This window comes from Neolamprologus multifasciatus, unplaced genomic scaffold (assembly GCF_963576455.1).
Source record: "Neolamprologus multifasciatus unplaced genomic scaffold, fNeoMul1.2 chr03_unloc_2, whole genome shotgun sequence".
In the NCBI taxonomy this organism is placed as follows: domain Eukaryota; kingdom Metazoa; phylum Chordata; class Actinopteri; order Cichliformes; family Cichlidae; genus Neolamprologus; species Neolamprologus multifasciatus.
Window position 1 is genome coordinate 145,681 of NW_028181972.1, and position 24,963 is coordinate 170,643.

General features: G+C 40.5%; 1 protein-coding gene and 1 long non-coding RNA gene across 2 annotated transcripts in view; one reads left to right on the forward strand and one right to left on the reverse strand.

The window, feature by feature from the left end:
- The window catches only part of LOC146490472 (uncharacterized), a 191,222-nt gene that overhangs the window by 39,206 nt on the left and 127,053 nt on the right, over nucleotides 1-24,963 (reverse strand). The gene's annotated exons all lie outside the window — the stretch shown is intronic.
- Nucleotides 21,221-24,217, forward strand: LOC146490475 (stonustoxin subunit alpha-like). The gene is made up of 3 exons (XM_085153200.1): nucleotides 21,221-21,394; nucleotides 23,191-23,237; nucleotides 23,386-24,217. Exons 1-3 carry the CDS (start codon nucleotides 21,339-21,341, stop codon nucleotides 23,913-23,915), a joined length of 633 nt encoding a protein of 210 aa, XP_085009326.1. The 5' UTR covers nucleotides 21,221-21,338; the 3' UTR covers nucleotides 23,916-24,217.

Sequence of the window (24,963 nt, forward strand, 5' to 3'; positions counted from 1 at the left end):
TTGTGATTTGGCACTATATAAATACAGTTGAATTGAATGGAATTGTTACAGGTGCTGCCACAAAACCAGCAAATGCAGATTACAGTGTAAACGGTGTCTCCAGGTAGAAACAGCAGTGATACACCTGCTGCTGTCAGACCTGCAGGTAACAGGCTGTGATGTTCTCCTTTATAGTGGACAGAAATAATTTTTTTGGAGTGGCACAAATAATTTGTGTGGCATCTCATTTAATGCAGAACAGCTGATTGTTCTGTAAATAGTTTGAAATGGTTATTTTAAAAAAATCAAGGTAAAAGGTAAATTGCTACAAAAAACAAAATAACTTGGTTGTTTGCAAACCTTGTGTATAGGATTTTAAGGGTGTTTGTCTTGTAACCGGAAGGTTGCCAGTTCGAGGCCCGGCTCGGACAGTCTCGGTCATTGTGTCCTTGGGCAAGACACTTCACCTACCGCCTACTGGTGCTGGCCAGAAGGGCCGATGGCGCGATATGGCAGCCTCGCTTCTGTCAGTCTGTCCCAGAGCAGCTGTGGCTACAACTGTAGCTGCCTCCACCAGTGTGTGAATGTGAGAGTGAATGAATAGTGGCATTGTAAAGCACTTTGAGGGTCTCGAAAAGCGCTATATAAACTCAATCCATTATTATTATTATTATTACTATTAATAAAATTCACCATTTATATTTAGATTTTAAGTTAATGATTTATTAAACATGTTTGTGGTTGTAACAGTAAAAAATATAACTTTTTCTACTCAGATTGTTTTTTGTCTGATTTTAGATCAATTGTGTTAATACAGTATGTCAAAATGAAAACATAACTGTAAATTCAGACACGTGAGGTTGTGCTGAAAAGAATGATACCAAACAAGGCAAAGAAAATCGTTTTTAAAGCTAAAATATAGAGGTCAAATCAAAAGTAGTTAAAAATGGCCAATTATACCCTGGACCCCAGAGGGTTGAAATTTTTTTTTAAAGTAACGCAATAGTTACTTTTCAAGTAATTAATTACTTTTAGTAACTGACTTACAATATTCTAACTCTAAGTAACTACGTAGAGTTAACTATAGTTAGTAGTATAGTTACTAGTTACTAAGAAGTAACTAGTAACTATAATTACTTGTTCAAAGTCACTTGCCCAACACTGATCCCAAACCATCTCCACTGGGTTTAGGTCAGGTGACTGTATCATCACTTCAGACCGAATAAATCAGCTGAATTTGGAAGTCTGCCTCCGTTTTCTTTAACCGGAGAACACCCACCATACCTGGCCACTCTAAATCAGCTAAACTCCTGGAGACAACACTTCGTCCATTCTATTTAGATACAGCGGCACCTCTGAAGCAAAGTGTTGTCCATTCTTCAAATTTCTATCCCTGGATAAATGAAAATACTCAAAATTTCAGGAGATATTGTGTCAAGCTAGAACGTTTATGGAAGGCTTCCAAGCTTGAGGTTCATTGAGTACATCTCAAGGAATCAATATCCTCACTTAACAACATGATAAAAAAGCTGGAACTGAATATTTTTCAAATCTAATGGCTTCAAAAAGAACAATCCCAAAGTATTGTTTGATACAATTATGAAAATTGTCTCTCCTGATATTCCTCGTGTACCACTCTATACTAAATCTGATTGTAATGAATCTTTGAACGATCTTTTCAATAAAACAGTTGCAGAACAATTTAACGACTTTCTGGAGAAAAACAATGTTCTGGACATTTTCCAGTCTGGTTTCTGTAAACTGTCCTCCACTGAAATGGCTTAACTTAAAGTGTGTGGTGACATTTGGATGGCAGCAGGCTCTGGAGAGTACACCGAGTTGGATCTCACCTCTGCTTTTGATACTGTTGATCACAGCATCATGATAAATAGGCTGAAGGACTTGTTCAGGATTACTGGTGTTGCTTTAAAATGGTTTCAGTCGTTTCTATCTGAGAGATCTTTGACTGTCTGTATGAATCATGTGTTGTCTGAAACATCAGTTCTGCCTTCTGGGGTACCTCAAGGATCTGTTTTAGGTCCGATTCTCTTTTTGCTTTATATACGTCCTCTAGGCCACAGGTGACAAACTCCAGGCCTCGAGGGCCGGTGTCCTGCAGTTTTTAGATGTTTCCTTGATCCATCACATCTGATTTAAATGGTTAAATTCCTCCTCAACACGTCCTGAAGTTCTCCAGAGGCCTGGTAATGAATTTGATTCAGGTGTGCTGACCCAGGGTTACACCTAAAACCTGCAGGACACTGGCCCTCGAGGCCTGGAGTTCCCCACCCCTGCTCTAGGCCAAATTATCAGATATTACAATAATATTTCTTATCATCTCTACGCTGATGACATTCAGACATTCAAATACTGTTCTTTCAAAGATTCTCAGTTTGATACATTTTCTATAGGCAGAAATCTGTGCCATCAGAAACTGAATTTGAATAAGTTGAATTTGAATTTGAATTGCTCAGATTGAATCTGAATTGTAACTTGAATAAATGCTTTTGAAAACTGAATTTGAATTAGTCTCATTTGAAATTGAATTTATTGTTTGAAAATGATCATCACTAAATTGAAATTGAATTTTATATTTTGAAAATGAATTGATTTGCTTTGAAACTGCATTTTATCCTTTATAAATTCAGCTCTCGAATAATTTCAGTTTCACTTCTCACCATTCAGTTTCAGTTCTACAATTCAGTTTCAGTTCCAAAATTCAGTTTTTTGGAACTTACATCCGGTTCCGGTTCAAGCGCAGATTAATAGAACTACATTTTACTAGCGGACCGAAAGTGTTACTGGCGGGAATCTACAGCATCTTGAGCTGAATTAAGACTTCAGAAGTCATTCGTCATATCGAATAACCAGCGGATAAACTCTCAGGTTGGTAATAAATGTATTACATGTATAAGAACAAGCGTCATGTTAACAAGTGATAACCGTAAGGTAATTTTTATGCTTATTGTAGCTGCTAGCTAAAAATGCTAATTTAGCGTAGTTTGCCCTGAAAATTAGACTAATTCAAATTCAGTTTTCAAAAGCATTTATTCAAGTTACAATTCAGATTCAATCTGAGCAATTCAAATTCAAATTCAACTTATTCAAATTCAGTTTCTGATGGCACAGATTTCTGCCCATAATTTACTTGTTTACATAATTGTCTTTCAGGAATCAAATAATTGTTAAACTTCAACTTTCTCCAGTTTAATACGGATAAAACAGAAACTTTGATCAATGCTCCTGATCACATGTCTTCAGAAATTAGGCAGCATATCAGTTTTTAGGTCCTTCCATTAAATCGAGTCTCAGAAACTTAGGTGTTATTTTCGACAGTTCAATGTTGCTTGAGAAACTGTCTAAACAACTGGTTCAAAGCTGTTTTTATCATCTAAGAAACATTTCTAAACTCAGACTGGTGTCAAAGGCCGAACTTGAGATGATTCTTCATGCTTTTATCTCTTCTCACTTGGATTATTGTAATGGTCTTTTTACTTGTCTCAACAAATCAGCTCTGGATCTTCACACTGTACAGAATGCTGCGGCTAGACTTTTAACTGGCACAAACAAGAGATCACACATTACTCCAGTTTTGGAGTTGCCACTAAATTCACAAAATGCCACAAAATAGGGTTCATTTTAACATTATACTCGTAACTTTTAGAGCTGTACATGGTGAAGCTCCTCAGTGCATCTCTGACCTGTTGAAACCTCATGCTTCATTCCGAGCAGGTCAGAGATCACTGTTGGTCCCACGGACTCGGTTCAACACACGTGGGGATCAAGCTTTTCAGGCACCGAGGCTGTGGAACTCCCTGCTGTTGTCTTTACGCTGTCTAGACTCCACTGACTCTTTGAAAAAGCAGCTGAAGACATTTCTATACAAATGGGATTATGTGCTATATAAATATATTCTACTTACTTACTTGAATAATAGTTCATTTATGAATATTTTTTTATTAAAATATTTATTTTCTTTACTTTATCACCCATTTAAATTATAATTCTGTAAATAAGGGTGATAGTGTGGCCTGTGTAGGTTGTCATCAGGTTCCCTGCTTCCTCCTGCAGTCCAACAACATGCATGCTGGGTTAACTGGAGTGATTGTGAGCATAAATGCATAAGTGTTTACCTGGCTACATCACCGTGGTTACTGATGCTGAACCTATAACCTGGTCTGGATCAGGTTATATTCAGAGTGTGTGTTTAAAATTGACTGAAGTGCCTCGTTTTTACTGATTCTTTCATTTACAGAAAGCTTTAAGTGTGATATAGATTCAATCATATCTGACTATTGTCAGTGAATGAGGCCGAGCTGTAAAGTCACAGCAGTCACACTGTATGTGTCTCATTGTCACTTGAGTTTAGGCTCCATGCATCCAGCTGGTGCTGCAGAAAAAGTAGAAATGTTTCTGTTTGGTTCTGATCTGCTGCTAAGTCTCTTTTACAAAGATAGCACTGCAGTTAATCCTGCTCATGTAGCCAGTTAGGAAAAAACCAAGTCACCATCAGACACAGCAGACATTTAGTAATAATCTCACTGTATGTGGTCTTTTAGCACCTCCTAGTGGTGAACATGTGGAGTGTTGTTAGTCTGGGTGACGAGTGTAACTGTTGAGTGAGACACACCGGGCCTGCATGTTGGTAGCTCAGCCACAGCTCAGGTGTGGAGAAGCTGAAAAAGAAGGTTTTCTAGTTTGTAAGGAGGAAAAAACTGAGAGGATTGAGTTAAAGAGAGGCTAGAGAGTAACACAGAGCAGCCACGAAAGCTGCTCACACAGTTTAGACAGTTTAGCATCAAATGTTCTAGTGAGTTAGCTCCCAGCTAACTAGCATACCAGCTAATAAGCACACCAGCTGACTAGCGAACCGGCTAACTAGCTCAACGGCAAAATAGCACACCGGCTAACTGGCAGACCAGCTAACTGCAGCTGAAGGACGATTAAATGTAGTGGAGATATCAGGGATTACATTGGTGTGTCCGATTCACTCTTTAGCACTCCGGTCACTCCGGTGTGTCAGCCAGAACACCACTGAAGGCCAAATGATCCCAGCGTGTGGAATAAGGAGCTTAAGGTTTGGTTTGAGGCACTTTATTCTTTGACTGATTGATTCTTGTGGCTGTGATCACGTGTGTGGTTTCTTAGAAAAAGGAAGTACACAATACAAATACATGACAAATAAGATGAATCGATGAGATACATATCCAGTTATATGCATACGTCAGTATAGCTAACATAACCATATATAAGGTCAAAGATCACAGTACTATAATGCAGTAATGTTAAACACAAAGGTGTATATCTACATAAATCTATCCTATCAGTGATCAGGGTACTGTAGTATACTTCTACTACATAAACTATACAAACTAAATGGCATTAGTGTGACTTTAAGTTACCATTAGTACAGATGAACTGATGGTAGTTCGACAAAATAAAGACTTTGCAATTATTGTGAAGGGCTTCCAGTTAAACTAAGATCAGCTCATTACCTAATAACAAATTGTTTGCTATAGAATGCAGCTCCCACTCTTCATTAATATTATGTACTGTAACTTCCAGGTAACCATGGTTACCCAGCCATGTCCAGTAGTGTCCAGAGAGACCAAAAGCTGGTGCATGTTGTAACGCTGTGACTGTCGTAGTCTCTCCTTTTTCTACAGCTCATGTGTTCTTCTTGTGATGGTGCGTCTTGAGGGAGGCTCATATGTGCCGTCATTTGTTGATCCTAAGAACGTTCCTCAGACCGACTTCTTCAACAACACTAATCGGCCTGCAGTTTGTAGCTACTCACTTCACTGTGGCGTTTGTTAGCTTGTCTTTCTTTGGTTTATCTAGACTCCTCCCACAAGCTGATCCAACGTAGTCTGCCCAAGCCTCCCACCTCTGTTTGTTTGGGTGGTTTGTTTGCTGCTATCAACAGCGTGTAAAGCATTTAAGTGATAATTCAGACTTGAAGTACTCCGACGATAAAAAACTCAACCTTGCTTAAAAATAACTTTAGTTGTATCAACACTGCCCTCTGGAATAATTAGACTTTGGTGACAAACTGATGTCATCTCCATGTTTCCTTTGTTGGACTGTGGGCGAGTGTATGTAGACATGTAGATGTAGAGTTTAAATATGTGTCAGTTCCAGTTTTAGAGCTCTAAAGTGCAGCCATCATGTTAGGAATATGTTAGAGAGAGTGATATTATACCCCTTATGTCAAACCGAGTGATTTATGGCCGTATGAAGTAATAAAGTAATAAAGGAAGTAATAAAAATATGATATTCATAAAAATATGCTAGTTCATAGCTCATTGCTTTTTCCCCTAACCTTAACTAATTGATTATTTAAGGTTCTTATATATCAAATAGCATTCTTTTATTTTTTAATCCAATAAAAAAAAGTTTATTTTTTTTATGCTTAAAAACGCCATCTGGTGGTGGCTCAGCGTGTGTGCGAGGGCGCATGCCCGAGGCTGTGTGTCAGGGCGCGTGTGTGTGCGCCTGTGTCTACGGACTTTGTGTTTTTCGGGCTCCGTGCTTATGTGTGAAAAACGTGTTAATACATAGTAAAATAGTGAAACTGTTTAGTTAAACTTGTGCTTTGTAACGTTCAGTATGGCCAGAAATACAGGCTGCATGCCTTGGGGGAAAACTTTATTTCAATTTATATGCATTTGTTTAATCCGAACAAGGCGATTTAGAATAAAACTCAGAATTGTGAAAAAAACAAAAAACTCTCGCGATCCCCGAAAAACGCACCCCCGCTCACAACATAAAAACTATTTTTCTCCAAAAAACCCCCGATAGGTACCCTCTATTCCCAAAACCCTTATATTCGAAAACAGGGGAAAAATCCTGAAAAAATCCTTACTCTTTTGTCCCCCCGCGGATCCCACCCCGATCCTCCGCATAGGAAAAGCAAAAACTCCTCTTCCTCTTCTCCGCAATCAGGCACACGAGATGCACCGCGCCTCCGTTTGAGATCCAATCACGGTTAGTCTCTCTCTAGCTTCTCGCTTATTTCTCATTTTATAAAAACTATCCCTTTTCTATTTAACATTACTAACTGTTTTGTATCTTCAGTTGGTATCCGTCTGGTTTCCCTTTTCGCTGAATTAGTTCAGCTCATCTTATAAAGGTTTTTTTTTTTTTTTTTTTTTTTTTTTTTTTTTTTGTGTGTGTTTTTTAATTTTTAATTTTTTTCAAACGAACTGTGTTTTGTTTTTTGTTCTTTTAATATATAATTGTTAAAAACAATAAAAATGGATAACCAGGAACAAGACATTACAGACCCATTTCTTGCTATAGAAACAGCGTTAGCTAGGTTAAATGAAAATACATACCATTCTCAGAATACACATTCACAAGAGAGTGAGCAACCTGAGGTGATCAATAATAATGACCCTCTAGAATTGCTTAATTTAGCTCTTGCCCGATTAGCGCCTAGTGAAAGTGCCTTTCAAAATAATTCCCTCAGTTTGGGAGTGGATCAAGATGAAATTCAAACAGAGGCAGACGCGGCTCATTCTCAAATGAGTCTGACACAAAACATCTCCTCTTCTGATCCGTTTTTAGCCATTAATAGAGCTTTAGAAGCTCATCGGCCCAAACACACGATGAGGTTCAAATACTGCCAGAGTTATTGAGCCAAATAAACAGGTTAAATCAAAATCGTTTCGCTGATGATCAAAGCCAGCATTCGCTAGTCTCTTCCCCAGACATCTGTGCGAATGACACGCTCAACCCAGTAAACAATGATCACCCCTTTCAGCAAGGGGGTAATCCTGAGAATACTTGCTCTGGTAATTCACCAGAACCCTCTTTAATTGTTTTTTATGAGAAATTTAATAACGTTGAAATTAGACAAATTTTGAATTTCCCTCCTCCAAACGATATCCCTGATTATGCATATTATTATCAAGGCGTAATGGCAAGTGCACGTGAAATATCAAACAGTGTCTCCGCCCACGCACGCCCAGGTGATCTATTACAGTTAGAATTAATAGGGCACCAGTTACAAAATAATGTTTCAGTGATTTTACGGGACAATCATGATTTGAGTGAATTTGAAAACTTATTCTTGAGAGCGGTACAGTCCAACTGGGCAGTGATGTGTGATGGTTCACTTGAGCTCGTAGCTCAGATTGTTAGACCACCAGCCGGTAGTGGTAAGAGAATGCTTAAACACATACTCAACAGCGAAATTGTGAAAAAGAAAAGACGTTTTTTATACGTGGTGCATAACCCAGCGAATAAGTTATGTTTTGCAATAAGTCTAGCCCACCTTCTGTACCCAGATTTTAATGACCGACAGGCACAAGCGTTCGCTAGAGAAATTCAAGAAAAAGCTGGGCTAAACGATCAAACGCCTGTGGGCTTTCATCAAATCATTACATTTGAAATCCTACTTAATTGTAAGATTGTAGTATTTTATCGTAACGAGTATGATCGTAGCCTTTGTAAATTTCAAACTAGTACACCAAATACAGAAAAAACCCTGTGCTTATTTTTATTTGACAATCATTACTACGCTATTAAAAATTTAAAAGGCTTTTTGGGCACAAACTTTCTGTGTAATAACTGTTACATAGGGTTTAACCATGTGTTATCCCATTTCTGCCCTGCTCGCTGCTCAGTATGTATGCAGCCTAACTGCAATGAGTATTTACTCTCTCCTATTGTATGTACCGATTGTAATCGCACCTGTAGATCTCCTTATTGTTTTGAGAGCCATAAAAAAATCGTTGAGAGGAGTCAAAGATCCGCCAGTAACTGCGACCTGTATAAAAAATGTGTCAAGTGTTCGAGGCTGTATTGTTTAGCATCACATGAAAAAGCTCACAAATGCCAAAAGCGCAAATGCCCAATCTGTCGCCAGGAAATCTCTAGTGATCATCAAACACATGAGTGCTACATGCAGGTTATAGAACGCGAAACAGAACATAACAACAAGTTGATTTTTTATGATTTTGAAACGTTTGTAAACGATCACGGCGAACACGCTCCTTTTCTGGTGTGTACAAAAACATCAGATGGTAAATCTTGGAGCTGTCAGGGTGAGGATTGTGCTGAAAAGTTTCTCGCTCATTTTAGACGCCCCCTCTTTAAGGGTTCTATCTTTATCGCTCATAATGCTAAGGGGTTTGACGCATACATTATTCTCAGGGTTATGGTTAGGCAGGGTTTAAAACCAAACTTGATCATGCAAGGCTCCAAAGTGATAAGTTTTACAGACCCAGACTTTAATCATCGTTATATTGACTCCTCCTGCTTCCTCCCCATGCCACTCTCAGCTATACCTAACGTGATGGGGTTTCCAGACAGCATTAAAGGCTTTTTCCCCCATTGTTTCACTTCGAAACAAAACCTTGCTTATTCAGGCCCTTACCCTCCCCCCTCCGCTTATAGCCTGGAACGTATGACAAGCAATGGCAGGCAGCAATTTTACGAATGGTATGATTCAGTCAGCTCCGGTACCTTCAATTTTATGAAAGAGGCACTTTTATACTGTGAAAACGATGTTGAAATTCTAGCTCGGGGTTGCGCATTGTTTAGGAACGGGTTTATTGAAGAGACAGGAGTAGACCCTTTCAGCCGCAACACTCTTGCAAGCGCTTGTCTTAAAACTTATTTAACAAACTTCATGCCAGCAAATTCTTTAGCATGACCGTGCCCTCTAAATTACAGTAATCAGGTCAAATCATTTTCCTCATCCTCAATTCAATGGCTCGAATATCTCTCATACATGCAAGGTGTTTTTATCAGGCATGCGCTCAATCAAGGAGAAAAACAGCTCGGTAGCTATTATGTAGATGGATTTTCTGAAAATATTGGCAAAACATACGCATGGGAATTTTTAGGCTGCTACTTCCATGGATGTGTTAAGTGTTTTTCGAATCAAACCGATATTAATCCCCTGCTAGGTTCCTCCTTTGCAGACATAAACAGCGCCACTCAAGACAGGCTCGCTAGATTGAGAGCTGAGCATAATGTGTGTCTTGTGACAATTTGGGAGCATGAGTGGACCGAGTTAAAACGTAGTGATGAGAGTGTAATCAGCTTTCTGAAACGTTATGATCCACCAGAGCCTCTGAACCCTCGCCACGCTCTCTTTGGAGGCCGTACAAGCCCAGCACAGCTCCGTTGTACCGCTGTGTCTGGTGAAGAAATTAATTATGTTGACGTCACATCTCTTTACCCATTTGTAAACAGCACCTGTAGTTACCCCTTAGGTCATCCTCAAATAATCTTTCGAGATTTTCAGGACCCTAAAAACTATTTTGGGTTTATCAAAGCGGTTGTTTACCCACCCAGAGGGCTCTATTTTCCCGTTTTACCTTATAAAACAAACTCAGGAAAGCTGCTCTTTACTCTCTGTCGCACTTGTGCCGAAATAAACAACCAAGAGGGTTCTTGTAACCATAGCAACGATGAGAGAGCACTCAGAGGGGTTTGGACCACTCCCGAATTTAACCTCGCATTAGAAAAGGGCTATAAAATAAGTCGAATCACTGAGGTATGGAACTTTGAGAAACAGAGTAACACAATATTCACAGAGTATGTACATCATTTTCTTCGCAAAAAACAAGAAGCTTCAGGCTACCCATCAGATGCTGTAACTGAGGAGGCTAAACAGGTTTACATTAAAGAGTACCAGGCTAAGCAAGGCATCACTTTAGACCCTGAAAACATAAAACTAAACCCTGCTAAAAGACAAATGGCCAAACTGTGTTTAAACTCTTTTTGGGGAAAATTTTGCCAGAGAAATAATCTCACACAAAGCAAACTGGTGAGTGACCCTGAGGAATTCTTTAACCTCATGTTCTCTCCAAAATACAAAGTGAGCTATTTCTCTTTTGTCAGCGATGATGTGACTCTTATTCAATGGTGTTATGGTGATCTCTGCACTCCACTCCCAAACTCCACAGATAACATCTTCATTGCTGCCTTCACTACTTCATATTGGCGTATCAAACTCTATAGTTACTTGGATCAGTTACAGGAAAGAGCTATTTACTACGACACTGATAGTGTTGTTTATCTCACCAAAGAAAACCAATCTGAACTAGAATTAGGCAGGTATTTAGGCGATCTAACAAATGAGTTAGACCAGGATGATTTCATTACAGAGTTTGTTGCAGCTGGACCAAAAAGTTATGGTTACATGACCAGAAAAGGCAAAGTAGTTTTGAAAGCAAAAGGAATCACACAAACACATGATGTCTGCGAGAAGGTCAACTTTGAATCTGTAAAGATTCTTGTTGACAATTACATTGATAACTGTGAAGGGGGGTCTACACTTGAGGCCCCTCAGCACAGTATCGTACGTAATAAAGCAGCATTTTCACTACAAAATTCATCATTTCCTAAAAAATTCTGAGTTGTTTATGACAAGCGCAGATTGCTGCCAGGAGGTCTGACTTTACCCTTTGGTTATTGATTATTTTTGTTTTTTGTTTTTGTTTTTGTTTTTTTTGTTTTTTTTAAATGTTTCAGCCTGCTTTAATCGAGTTTGATCCCAGACTTCATGTGCCATTTTCCTGTATGGTTGTCGGGCCAAGTGGCTCTGGAAAGACCTTTTTTGTGAAATCTGTATTGGAAAAGTGTGTACATGTTTTGAACAAGCATATTGACAATGTTGTGTGGGTTTATACATCTTTTCAACCTCTGTATTCTGAGTTTCAGGAGAAAAATAAAAACATTAAATTCATTGAAGGTCTCCCTGAATCTTTTGAAGATGAGAGCCTGTTTCCCTCACAACAAAGTCATCTCATTGTACTGGACGATGTTATTTTTCAAGCAGCTAATCATCCAGAAGTGGTCCGGATTTTCACTCAATACAGACACCATAAAAATATGAGTGTGATGATGTTGAGCCAGAACGTGTTTTTACAAGGTAAACACAGCAGGACGATCAGTCTGAACAGTACTTATATGGTGTTATTTAAAAACCCTCGTGATAAATTACAAGTTAATACACTAGCTAGACAAATATGCCCAGGCCGTGTGCAATACTTTTTGGAAAGTTTTGAAGAAGCAATGAGAGAGCCACACGGATATTTATTGTTAGATTTAACCCCCACCTGTCCAGAGCAACTAAGACTGAGAACAGGGATACTACCCTCAGAACAGCTGTGTGTTTTCCTACCCAGGAAAAAATAAGAGAAAAAATGTCTGCAAGATTGAGAAGAAACTTTGCTTTGCTGAAAACACTAACCACAAGCTCCCCTAAAATTCGTAAGGTTATTTTGGAAGAATGCTCACCAGATTTTATTCAGTCTGTTTGTGAGATCTGTATGAACCTTTTAAAAGGAAATATTCCAGTCACACAATGCCAACATAAGAAGTTGAAACGGCACAGAGAGAAAATCAGACAGATGGCCAACAGAAGGGAGGGTGTTAGCAAGAAAAGAAAGCTAATGACTCAAAAAGGTGGTTTCCTCCTGCCTCTCCTCACAACGGTGTTACCCATGATCGCAGATTTAGCTATAGGAGCAATTCGTAAATAAAAATGCAGAAAATGTATCTGATCTCGCCTGAGCAGATCAAGCGCTTAAATGAGACACATTCAAATGCTTCTCGAGTAAGCATCAGAGACAAGGCCGAGGATGATCTGGATAGTCAAATGAGACGTGTACTGGAGACTCAAGGTCTAACCCCCGATGAGAAAATTAAAAAGTATAACATGCTTTTACAATAATACCTAGTACTTGAGAGACAGAAATCAGATGAAAGCAGAGAGATTACCCTAAGACTCCCCGCAGAGCATCAAGGGAGCCAGAGTGAGACATCTGATGATTATCAACAGGGAGAAAGCGAGGAGGGGGGGAAGATGGGGAGTGTGAATAAGGTTTTACACGATGTTTTAACCCACATAAATCCACGTTCAAAGAGAAACACTGAATATCTAATGCGTAGAATATTAGCATCAAAAGGTCACATCGGATGGAGTGACGACGGCGAATTGATGCATAGACAAAACCCCATACCAGGAAGTCATATGTTGGACTTGATGAAATTTTTAGCAAGTTCCCGTGCAAGTGTGAAACCAACAGGCTGGAGCTTGCTCGCGCGAACCTTGGCGGATCTAAAAATACCTCTATCCACTATTACAAACTTGTCGGCCAGAAGGGAAATAGCAGCGTTAAAAGATTCAAGACAAACAGGAGAATACCAGACATCATCTGAGGATGATGTTATTGTTAAGAAAAAAAAACAAGAAAAGCAAGAAATTTGTATTGTCACCCAAATGGGTGAATTTCTGATGTAATTGAAAAAATAAACCATTATTATTTTTTAAAAGTTAATTCTCACTCATGTTTTTTTTTTATTTAACAAAATTTAAAAAAGCACAATACACCACTTTTTTTTTTATTCCCCCAGAAACGTTTTTATTGAAATAGTTTTTAGCACAAATGACAATCATTAAAAGCTTTCAGAGAACACGAAGTTTGATTAAAATTGCTAGCCTTACATATCAATACACATCTGATAAATCGTTTTACAAAACACGAGACCATGCTATCATTTTTGATTTGGTCAGAGCTATATAAAGCAAGTATATCCTCATAACTCTTTCCACGTGATTTGTTAGCCAGGAAAAATATACAGTGTTGGCCACATACCGTGGAAAGCGTGGCTTGTAGCTGTCTTTGATGAAAAGATACTCGTTTAGCATGCTTTTTCAAAAATGTTACAATGCTTTTGGGTAAAAAGGATAATCCGGTGGGAATCCAAACGAATCATAAAAACTAGCACCTCCATCTTCATCTAAAGAAATAGCCAGCCAGTGAGTTCCAGGTTTGTTCCTAGGATCTGTATTTATGATCATATATGTAGGGCGTTTAAACGAGCGTTTGAGTAATGTTAATAATTCATCTTCTGCATATACTCCAAAAAAACTATCGCCCACCAGGAGTCTCATAATACTGTCCAATTGGTGATTGTTCATGATTCAAAAAGTGAAAACCTCAGTAATAATCAACCAAAACTTGTCTTTTGGAATTGATCTCGAGAATGGAATCATAACAGGCGTAAACGATCAGTGTAGTGGTGTGAGGCAGTGGCACTCTGAAGCGCATTTCAAGTCTCAAGTTGCCATTTATCACAGGTGACAATGCTTGGGTATCATCGGAAGGATTCAGATTGAAAACAAACAATGTATATCCCTGTTCAAACTCCTGTCTGTCAATGCACAAGGACAGTTCTTTCAGGTTTCTCCCGGTAGCAGTGTACAGGCTGTAAAACTCTCTTACGGACTGATTCTCAGCAAAATTAGGTTGAAATGCTTTGGCTGGTATTTGCTTACTCTCATGACACAAAGCCAAAAACTCTAGATTGCTGTGTTGGAAATTGAAAGGGCATAAATCATATCGACCTGTAAAAGCCTCATGGTTAACCATGCCTATCACTAGGTAACGGGGAAGTGACCCCAGAAACAGATTCTCATGATGTGATATCCGCGAGTTCTCGGGTATTGAAAATGTCTTTACATTAATCCGGGAGATTGGGTAAAGCGCATTTGCGCGCATCAGAGCGGAGGCATGGCCAAGGCGCACAGCGGGGGAGACCGTGACTTTTCTTACGAACAATGAGGCCCCGATAATATTGAGATGGTAATTGGCATTTTGAGGCGCCATTAGGGTGAAAGCATCGTTAGCTCTTGTGAGTTTAATCCGTAGATCCACATTATTTAATAAGAGTCTTTCGCAGAAAAATATGTCTGAATGTAGCGGACCCATAACATGGAACTCTCGCGAGCGTGCACTGTAAACTGCCCTGCGGACTAAGTCCCTATTCGGGCCGTTATTCACAACATGGGAGTCGTGTGAACCAGCAGTATCTTTGTAAAAAAGACCTGCACTAAATTGAGTTTTCAGATTTTCCTCTGAGTAATTTAAATATGTTTCAATTATCGCTCTATACGCATGTGTTGAACTCGCTTGTGAAATCAGTCTGTCGCCCAATGTGACGTCACATTGGGAGAAAATGGTGTTTAAAGGGTAATTTATAATTCCAACATTAGCGTCTGCTTCAATATCACTACCATCAGGGTTTGTTATTTTCAGCCTTAAACTCAGCAGTGTATCATTCAGATCTAAGTAATGCAAGCCATTTCCAGGCACATAAAATTCCAGGGGTCCCCGATCTGTGAGCGCTGTTACTGGTAGAATTTCTGAATAACATTTGTCCTCAATTGACATTTGGGTGAGTGGAGCTGTAAACAGATCCAACTCACTCAAGGTGCATTCGTTTGATCTCTCGTGAAGTAAAGACATTGCTGTTTGCTTCTTAGTTGTTCTTGTTTTTAGAATATATCAGTCTTAGGCTTGCGTCCTGTCCGTCTGATGGTTTTCCCACTCTGTCTCTTTTTCACCGTTTTCCTCCGCTTTTTAAACTCTCCTAACCTCTGACCAGGGGGCCGCTTCAAGGTTCTGCGTGAAATTAGGGTCAATCCCGAACCCTCTTGCTGTTCTTGTGTGTTTGAACGAGTCAAATTTGAGAGTGAGGATGTGACAATATCTGAAGCAAAGCCTTTGACAGCAGATTTGAGGTGAGGCTTTGCAATGCTCACACCCCTCTTTATGAACAGGGTTACAAATCTAAATAATTTAGAAAAAATAGATGCTATTCCGCGGCCGTAAATAACAGGTGCACCTGAAAAGCCGGGGAGACCGTTACCAGCCTGGGTTTCATAATACCGTATAAATCTTTTATTATCCATTTCTTTTTTTTTTTTTTGTTATGAGTTATGCGAGATCCTTGACAGGTCGGAAGTGTAGCTTTACTATCGTTTTACCGTAGGTAAAGTTTACAGGCTCGTTCTGATCGGTTTTGATTTCAATATGGATATTTTCAATGTGTTTGCGCGCTACAGAAATATACTCGGGTTTGTTAAAGCTCTGTGTGATAATATCTCCGTAATTACCCTCTATTTTGACAGTGCGCAGCAGGGGGGAGTAGCTATCACCCACGAGCTGCAAGGCGGCTATATCAGAATAACAGAATAAATGGTAACACCCCGCCTTTATATCTGCAGGATAAGGGGCAAATTTACGCTCGAATCGTTGCCAGACACCTGCTGGGAGACCAAGCATATATGCGAGAGGCGGAAAAAACCTGAGCTGATGTATGCCCCCAGCTGTGAATTCAAACTTTTTAACAATGGGATGATATTTTAGATAAATATCAGAGTCGATACGCCTGAGGCAGGCTTCAATCTCTGTTCTCAATGTGTTAGCATCCTCATAAAAGCCAGAGCGTATTTTCGTTTTAACAACGTCATCAGAGCTCTGGTTAGCATCACCCTTTTTCCTCCATTCAAAATAAGCCTTATCATTCGGGAGATTAAGCCATGTATAGGGATATGAAATTTCAGTGAGAGCCACCTCCCATGCCCCATCGAGATCGAGATGCTTGGCAAGATCCACACGAAAGCAGCTGCTGGTGTTATTTTTAAATACATTCAAACTTGCGTTTGATGGAAGCGTGACATAAAAACCCTGCGACCTGACAGTCATTGTTGACCCGTTACCAAGGTTACCAAGATGCGTGTGTGGTCCCACGTTTGTTAAGCAATGTTTTTAAGCTCACTGGCTTTAACCCAGCTATTAAATTTTTCAGGCCAATTTCGCCATTTGACCAGTAAATAAAGTTTTCCCCTCTCTTTACGTTTTGCGAGAATTTTGTCTATGTGATAGAGCTTATCCTTGACAAGAGCGATTTTCTGTAGCTCATGCTTATAAAAACTACCGATAATTTCTTCCCCATCATAATCTTTTATTTTATAAACAGGAGGATCTCTAGGTATGCATTGGTCAATAGTAAACACCTCGCTTGTGAATGTTTGCTCATACCGCTTATCAAACACACCTCTGACTTTGGACAGCCTAACATGATCTCCCTTTTTAAATTTCATGGGCTTTTTTCTAGAGCGAGAAGAAGTGCCATATAGGTTTTGAAATACTAACTCTGTGTTGTCTGGATTTACTTGATTTAATTCGGGGCCATTTTAACGGACCGATGATAGCTAGTGTTATAGCTGTGTAATAAATCTTGTAACACATCGATATATCTACGTGTATTTTGAGCAGTGAAGTATCTATACATTTTACTTTTAAGAGTTCGATTAAACCTTTCACAGACTGAGGCTTTTAGATCGCTCCCTGTAGCAAAAGGATTTATACCATGCTTTTTCATTAAAGATTGAAAACTAGAATTAAAAAATTCCTTACCGCTATCTGTTTGTAGCTTTTGAGGGATTTGGCTATCTTTTAAGACAGAGTCAAAAGCCTTAGTGACTTGAACACCTGTTTTGTTTTTCAACACTCTTGCATAGGCTTTTTTAGAGAAAACATCTATAACTGTAAGTAAATATTGATAGCCATCATTATGCTCAGCTAATGCCCTCATATCACAAAGGTCTGCTTGGTATTGATTAAGAGGTCTGGGGACAAACACACGGTTTCTCGGAAAGCGCAGGTGTGCAGCCCTATGTAAGGTGTAAGCGTCTTTTTCAGAGAGGAATTTTTGGGCTGTTTGCGCGTTAATCCTTGTACCAGTTTCATCCTGTATGCTTTTAATCAATTTTTCCACACCGCAAACACTACCAGGGTGAGATGGGTCATAATATGCACGTTTCAATAGAATCTGCTCTGCCATGTGTGATCTTTGAGGTTATGTTTAACTATGGTTTTATTTCATGATGAGCGGCTGGTTTTATTTGATGTAACATTACACTTTTGATTCAAGTAAGACAAATAATTACATTTTAATCTTGTAAAGTTTTTCCAAGAAAGTTTTATTTGATGTAAAGGTTTTCCACAAAACTATTTATTGAACAAACAATACACATGAACAAGAAAACTGAAAGTAAGGAAAACTAACAGAGAAAAACATTAAAGCTAAAAACAAGAAAAATAAAACATGTTATGAAGAAAAAAATAAAAATAAAAAAATAAATAAAAAAATAAAAAGGTAATAGGGGGAGAGCACAAAAAACGAATACTAGGGGAGCCAAAGGGCGTAATTCTCGTCTAGAACTTTATCAATCATTGTGCGTGTAATTTCGGTAATGCTTGAGTCAATTTGTTGCAGCGCACTCTCTAAATCGCTGGCATCTCGGAGTTCAAAGAGATACGCTTGGGCCACGCCTCTGACTTGAGCCGCTGGCGGTGAAAAACCCTCTAACCGCAAAATTTGTAACAATGTGTTAGTGAAATGTCCATTCCATAATCTTCTACAGAGTTCATCAATGGCGTCTTTGCGATGGGTGTGAGATCTGGCACCCTTGACAGACATCCTCCCTGTGTTTGTTTACCAAAGATTTAACGAGGTACTTGACAGTTAATTTTATGAGTTCAAACACAGCAGTAGGGAGTAGAGTCCCGGCCTCATCGTTCTCCACATGATCTCCGTGGCATTCGCCGAGGTCGGGGTCATTGTCTTCAGACTCTCGGAAAAGAGCCCGGCACACAGGGTCGCCCAAGGCCCACAGCGATGCGCCGGAGACTGCGGTGGTTGAGGGGGTCTGGTCGGGTGGTTCCCAACCGAGTTGCGGGTGGCTTGGCGAGTTCCATCCTTGAGGTTAGGAGGGCGGAGGTGGAGACATAGCGGCCGGAGACGCTGAGGCCTGATGCGGGCTCTCCATCAACGGACTCGCTGGTGGAGTAGCCAGGTCCATTGGAGGGCTGGGCGGTGGTGTAGCCAGGTCCATTGGAGGGCTGGGTGGTGGCGTAGAAGCAGCTGATGGTCGGAGGGATGATGGAGATAGACCGCTGAGGGTTCCAAAGCTGTGGTGAGGCATGCTTGTTTTAACACGATGTGAAGGAGAGAGCGGTTGCAGTTTTTAAAAGGACAGGGTGAGGAGTAGGCGGGGTAAGGGGGGGACCGGATGAGGGGCGGGGGCTATGTAGAGCGTGGCTGGTTCTTTCCAACAAGGACCACCTGAGTTGTAGTTTTACTCAACTTAAAAAGCTCTAATATTCTGGTATTCTTCTCAGCCACCATCTTCAGCCAGTCCTGAGTCGGAATTCGCAGCAATGTGCTGAAAACACCGGAGTTGGTGTTTGTGAGGTCCAGCACAAAATCATCTTTGTAAGATCGATCGCATGTTTGGCGACTGGCTCTACATATCCACCTGCAAAATGGAGTGCTCTTGGTCTCCCACTGGGTAAATGTCTCCATTTTGGTCACCATATTCGTAGTCAGATGCTTGCTGGGCTCCTGGGTGAATGGCGGGAATGAGGACCAAAACTTTCACTTTTCAGTTGATAGAAAAATATTTCACCCTCTGGAAGGCTGAAGGCATAGCCCCAAAACCCGCCATTGTTGAGCCCGAATCTCTCCTCCAAATGGCTGGCATCTGCTGTTGGCTGCACTCTGCAAAGGTGCATTCGGGTGAGTTCTGGCGTGGCAGAGGATCTGTAGCTGGTCACGGGAGTTTGAGAGACCACAGTGAGGTTGGTAGGTCTGGCGGCCATGATTCTTTGCGAAAAAGAGAGAAAACTTGGTTGTTTTTTGTGAGAGAAAAGCTTGTTTGTTTTTTCTGAGAGAAAAAAACAGTTAAATTTAAGGTGAAATGTTAGATTATTTATGCTGAATGCCAGTAAGAGAATAAACCTATCGCTGAGAAGGTAAATCAGACCTGCAGCCGATTGGGTAACCGGGATGCGAAGGGAGCCGCCCAATTGTTATGTGATTGGCAGCGGGGCTAAGTTAGGCGGAGTTGGTCTCTGGCGGAAAATTTGAAACTAGGAAGCAGTATTCGCGAGTTCAGCGAGGAGCGAAAAGGCAGGAAAAAATTGTGCTCTGGTAGCGGATTGATTAAGAGCAAAGGGAGAACTTAGACTCTGCGTTGAATTTTAGAGGTAGCTGGTAAGAGGGATCGTTTTGAAGAAAACAGACTAAGGACTTTTCAGGATTTTTCCCCTGTTTTCGAATATAAGGAATTTGGGAATAGAGGGGTACCCTATGGGGTTTTTTTTGAGAAAAAGAGTTTTTTATGCTGGGAGCCGCGGTGCAGGAGTTTTTGCTTTTCCTACGCGGAAGATCGGGGTGGGATCCGCGGGGGGACAAAAGAGTAAGGATTTTTTCAGGATTTTTCCCCTGTTTTCGAATATAAGGGTTTTGGGAATAGAGGGTACCTATCGGGGGTTTTTTGGAGAAAAAGAGTTTTTATGTTGGGAGCGGGGGTGCGTTTTTCGGGGATCGCGAGAGTTTTTTGTTTTTTTCACGATTCTGAGTTTTATTCTAAATCGCCTTGTTCGGATTAAACAAATGCATATAAATTGAAATAAAGTTTTCCCCCAAGGCATGCAGCCTGTATTTCTGGCCATACTGAACGTTACAAAGCACAAGTTTAACTAAACAGTTTCACTATTTTACTATGTATTAACACGTTTTTCACACATAAGCACGGAGCCCGAAAAACACAAAGTCCGGAGACACAGGCGCACACACACGCGCCCTGACACACAGCCTCGGGCACGCGCCCTCGCACACACGCTGAGCCACCACCAGATGGCGTTTTTAAGCATAAAAAAAATAAACTTTTTTTTATTGGATTAAAAAATATAAGAATGCTATTTGATATATAAGAAACTTAAATAATCAATTAGTTAGGGTTAGGGGAAAAAGCAATGAGCTATGAACTAGCATATTTTTATGAATATCATATTTTTATGAAAATCATATTTTTATGAATATCATATTTTTATTACTTCCTTTATTACTTTATTACTTCATACGGCCATAAATCACTCTATGGGGTCATAAATCACTCGGTTTGACATAAGGGGTATAATAACACTCTCTTGTTAGGAATAGACAGTAACACAGCACACTGAGGTCAAATCTTTATTTATCCAGTTCATCTGTAGGCTGTGCTCAGTCCATCCATTTAGTGAAATGATGTTTAAAGGTTCTGTGAGCGTGCACAGATCCTGAAGCAGAAAGCCTGGGTTAACAGAGAAATGATCATCACTGTGATGATGCTCATCATCTCTGACTGGGATTTGAGGTTTTGTCAAAGCAGCTAAGAAAGCCTGGCTATGTTGGACTGGGTGTGGAAGCAGCTCCCAGTTTGAGTTCATGAGACAGACACCCTCTCTACTTTGAATATCAGCTTCAAACTTTCCTTTTTGATAAAGCTTATAGTTAGAGCTGGATCAGGTGACCCTGAACCATCCCTTAGTTATGCTGCTATAGAGATGGATAACAGACGAATTGTTGTTTTGTGTGTCTGCAGTCTGTCAGGCTGTCTGATCACAGAGGAAAGCTGTACTTCTCTGGCCTCAGCTCTGACCTCCAACCCCTCCCATCTGAGAGAGCTGGACCTGAGCTACAATCACCCAGGTGACTCAGGAATGAAGCTGCTGTCGGCTGGACTGAAGGATCCAGGCTGGAGACTGGACACTCTCAGGTATGAAAAATGCCTGATAGAGGAGGAAGAGCTGGAAAAAATTCCTGTATCCTTCACTCACTTCCTGTTTGTTTCCTGCAGATGAGACATGAACAATCACACATGCAGGAATATTTTCAGGGACAGACACACTAGTCTAGCTGGATAGTACAAGGATATTTATGTAGGGGTCTCCAAGGAGTCTGTTTGCAGAAACATTAATGATAACTCATAAGTCATGTTGAGAGTTTCATTAAAAGTAGACCTACAGTTAGGTCCATAGATATTTGGACAGAGACAACATTTTGTAACTTTAGATACACTTTATTAGGTCACAGGTGTACTATACCTTAGATAGTGGCCACTGTGTACCTAATAAAGTGTCAGCCATGTGTATGTTTCCCATGCTGTATGTCCACAGTCACAGTGACAGTCAGTGACACTGACAGAAGGATGAAACAAGGCTGTGAGTCATTTCAGTCTGTGTGTGTGACAAAGAGCCAGACAGGAGCAGCTAACATTTGGAAATGGAAGCTTACTGGAAACTCTACATTCACAGCTGAATTCACAATAAATTTGTTCTCAAGTGCACATTTAGCAGCTAATGCTAATACTGTTTTCCCTTTGCTTTCTACAACTTGAGCAGCTATTGCTAAGTAGGCCACTTTGCTCTGCTAAGGATTTGTGTGACCATGATGGAAACTGTGATAAGCTAATGCTGCTAAGCTAATGCTGTTAATGGGCCCTGTTAGAATCAATATTTCATTCTCATTCTGTTGTTTGAGAACAATATTAACGTTTCACATCATTATAACAGAAGAGAAAAGGGTATTAGCATTAGCTACTAATGCTTATTCACCTCAAATTAGCTTTAGCTGCTAATGGTAGCGTACTTAGCATTAACTCCTCACTAATATAATGCTAATTCACATCAAATTAGCAATTAGAACTCTGTCTGGTTAAGTATAAGAGCCCTTTGTTAGGGGGACCACTGGACTCTTAGCACCAGCTTTGGGGTCACAGGGTCACATCTGGAACACACACACACACACACACATACCTACACTATGCACAGGCTGGTACTCTTTGTTCATACCTGTGTAAGACGTCATATGTTAATGAACTTATGCATATTCATGTAACCTCAATAAAGAGCAGTGTTACGAGGGAGCAGACGAGAGTGACTGAGGTCAAGTGAAGGAACGGCGCTGTCACAGTTCTCTCCCTCATGAATTGTCTGGTTCCTGTGGTGGGTCTGTGCTAGACGACCCATCACCAGCTTTTTCCAGCTTTTTCCACTGGTTACCAGTACGTGGTAGAATCCACTTCCAGATCTCGTTGTTTGTCTTTAAATCTCTGAATGGATTGGCTCCATCTTATCTCTCTTTAACAAAATAATCCAAGTCGAGCCCTCAGGTCTGCAGATAAGTAGCTTCTGACCAGAACTAGATGTAAAAACAGAGGTGAGCTTTATCGATCGCTGCAGCCAAACTCTGGAACAGTCGCCCTTCACATCAGGTCGTCACCAACACTCGACATTTTTAAAACCCGGTTGGAAACACATTTGTAATCTGTAGCTTTCAATTCTGATGAGTCTTTATAGTAATTACTGTGTATGTTTCCTATTTTCTCTCTACTCTGTGCAGCACTTTGGCTCAAGCTGTTTTTAAATGTGCTGATAAATAAATGTAGATTTCTTTGAATAAAACAGTGGAGCCGAGCTTTGAGCTCAGTGTGTAACAGTGTGTGTATGAGAGCCATGTAATGTCCATGTGTGCATGCTGACTGTGCTGCTCTGACCCCCCTCCTCCTTTCAGGGTGGAGCCTGCTGGAGTCCGATGGTTGAGACCAGGTCTGAGGAAGTGTAAGTGTGTTTTTAATGGGATTCATTAAAACAAAGCAGCACACATTCAACCATCTTCATCATGTCAGGAGTCATCATCAAAGTGTCAATCAATGAACAGATGATGGATCAATAACTGCAGCTGGATTGTGTTTGTTCTCTCCATCAGATTCCTGTCAACTCACAATCGACACAAACACAGTGAACACAAAGCTCCAACTGTCTGACATTAACAGGAAGGTGACACATGTGTGGGAGGTTCAGTCATATCCTGATCATCAAGACAGATTTGATGTTTGTCCTCAGCTGCTGTGTAGAAATGGTCTGACTGGTCGCTGTTACTGGGAGGTCGAGTGGAGAGGACACGTTGAGATATTAGTGAGTTACAGAAGCATCAGAAGGAAAGGAGACAGTGACTGTGTGTTTGGATACAATGATCAGTCCTGGAGTCTGTACTGCTCTGATGATAGTCCTCGTTATGTCAGGCACAATAAGAGACAAACATCCATCTCCTCCTCCTCCTCCTCCTCTGTCTCTAACAGAGCAGCAGTGTATGTGGACTGTCCTGCTGGCACTCTGTCCTTCTACAGAGTCTCCTCTGACACTCTGATCCACCTCCACACCTTCAACACCACATTCACTCAAACTCTTTATCCTGGGTTTACAGTCTTTCCTGGTGCTTCAGTGTCCCTGTGCTGAGTGGGGTGTAAAGAATGTCTCCTGTTACAGAAACACTCTGACTGTTGAACAGATAGTTCAGTCTGTACATGTCTGTCTCTTTCACTCACAAACACGTTTTCAGATTCATGGATTCAATCAGTTGATGTTTGAAACTCTTCTAAATGATTCCTTGTAAACTTCTTCCTCTTCAGTCACAAACAAACAGGAAGTGATGTCACATGTGTTCCTGTCCACACAGCAGAATGAGTCTATTGCTGACAGTGATGTACAAACAGAGTGAGCATTTCTGAGGCCCAAAATAAACTGAGTAGTTCACTGAATCACTCGGCTTTTAAACAATGTTTTGCTAGCCGCAGTTTATCACTAATGAAGCTGCGTTGTGTTTGTTGTGAAATGACGTAACGGCTCCTAACTGTTTGTTGTTTTTGCTGTATTTGGTGGTTGCAGAAATGGTTTAAAGGAGCTTTTAGCAGAGATTCAGGTTTTTTTTAGGTACCACACACGCCGGGACTTATATTACAAAGCTCGTGTTACAGTCGATTAAACGGGATCTCTGCACCAATTCCGGGAGCACTGGGGCTCATTTAATGTTTGTCAGACTTCAGCTACATGACAGCTGTGGGTAAATACAGATTTATGACATACCAACAAACTTCTCAAAATGTAGACTCTAACTAGTTGTCGGTTGAAAAGCTTTCATTGCAGGATCTTCAAATCTTCTTCTTCTGTAAGATTTCACACTGGAAATTCCTATTTTTCTCATTAGCACCACTAGTGTTGGGACTTGGATTTGAATCTGATGAGCACTCCTGCAAAGGACAGATGAGTGACAGGACAGGGGCACTTCAGGGGGCCAATCAAATTTCAGCTGGAACCACTCCTGGCACCATCATACCCCCACAATGGTCATTTAACTAATCTCATCAGCACACAGATGCAGTCGTTTCTAACTGTCGTTAAGGAGAAGGCGCTGCACTATTCTCCTAAATTAGACCATTCAGACAGGATCACGTCACACGAGCTGATAAGGAGAAGCCAAAACTGGAAGCCACAACTTTGTTGAGGG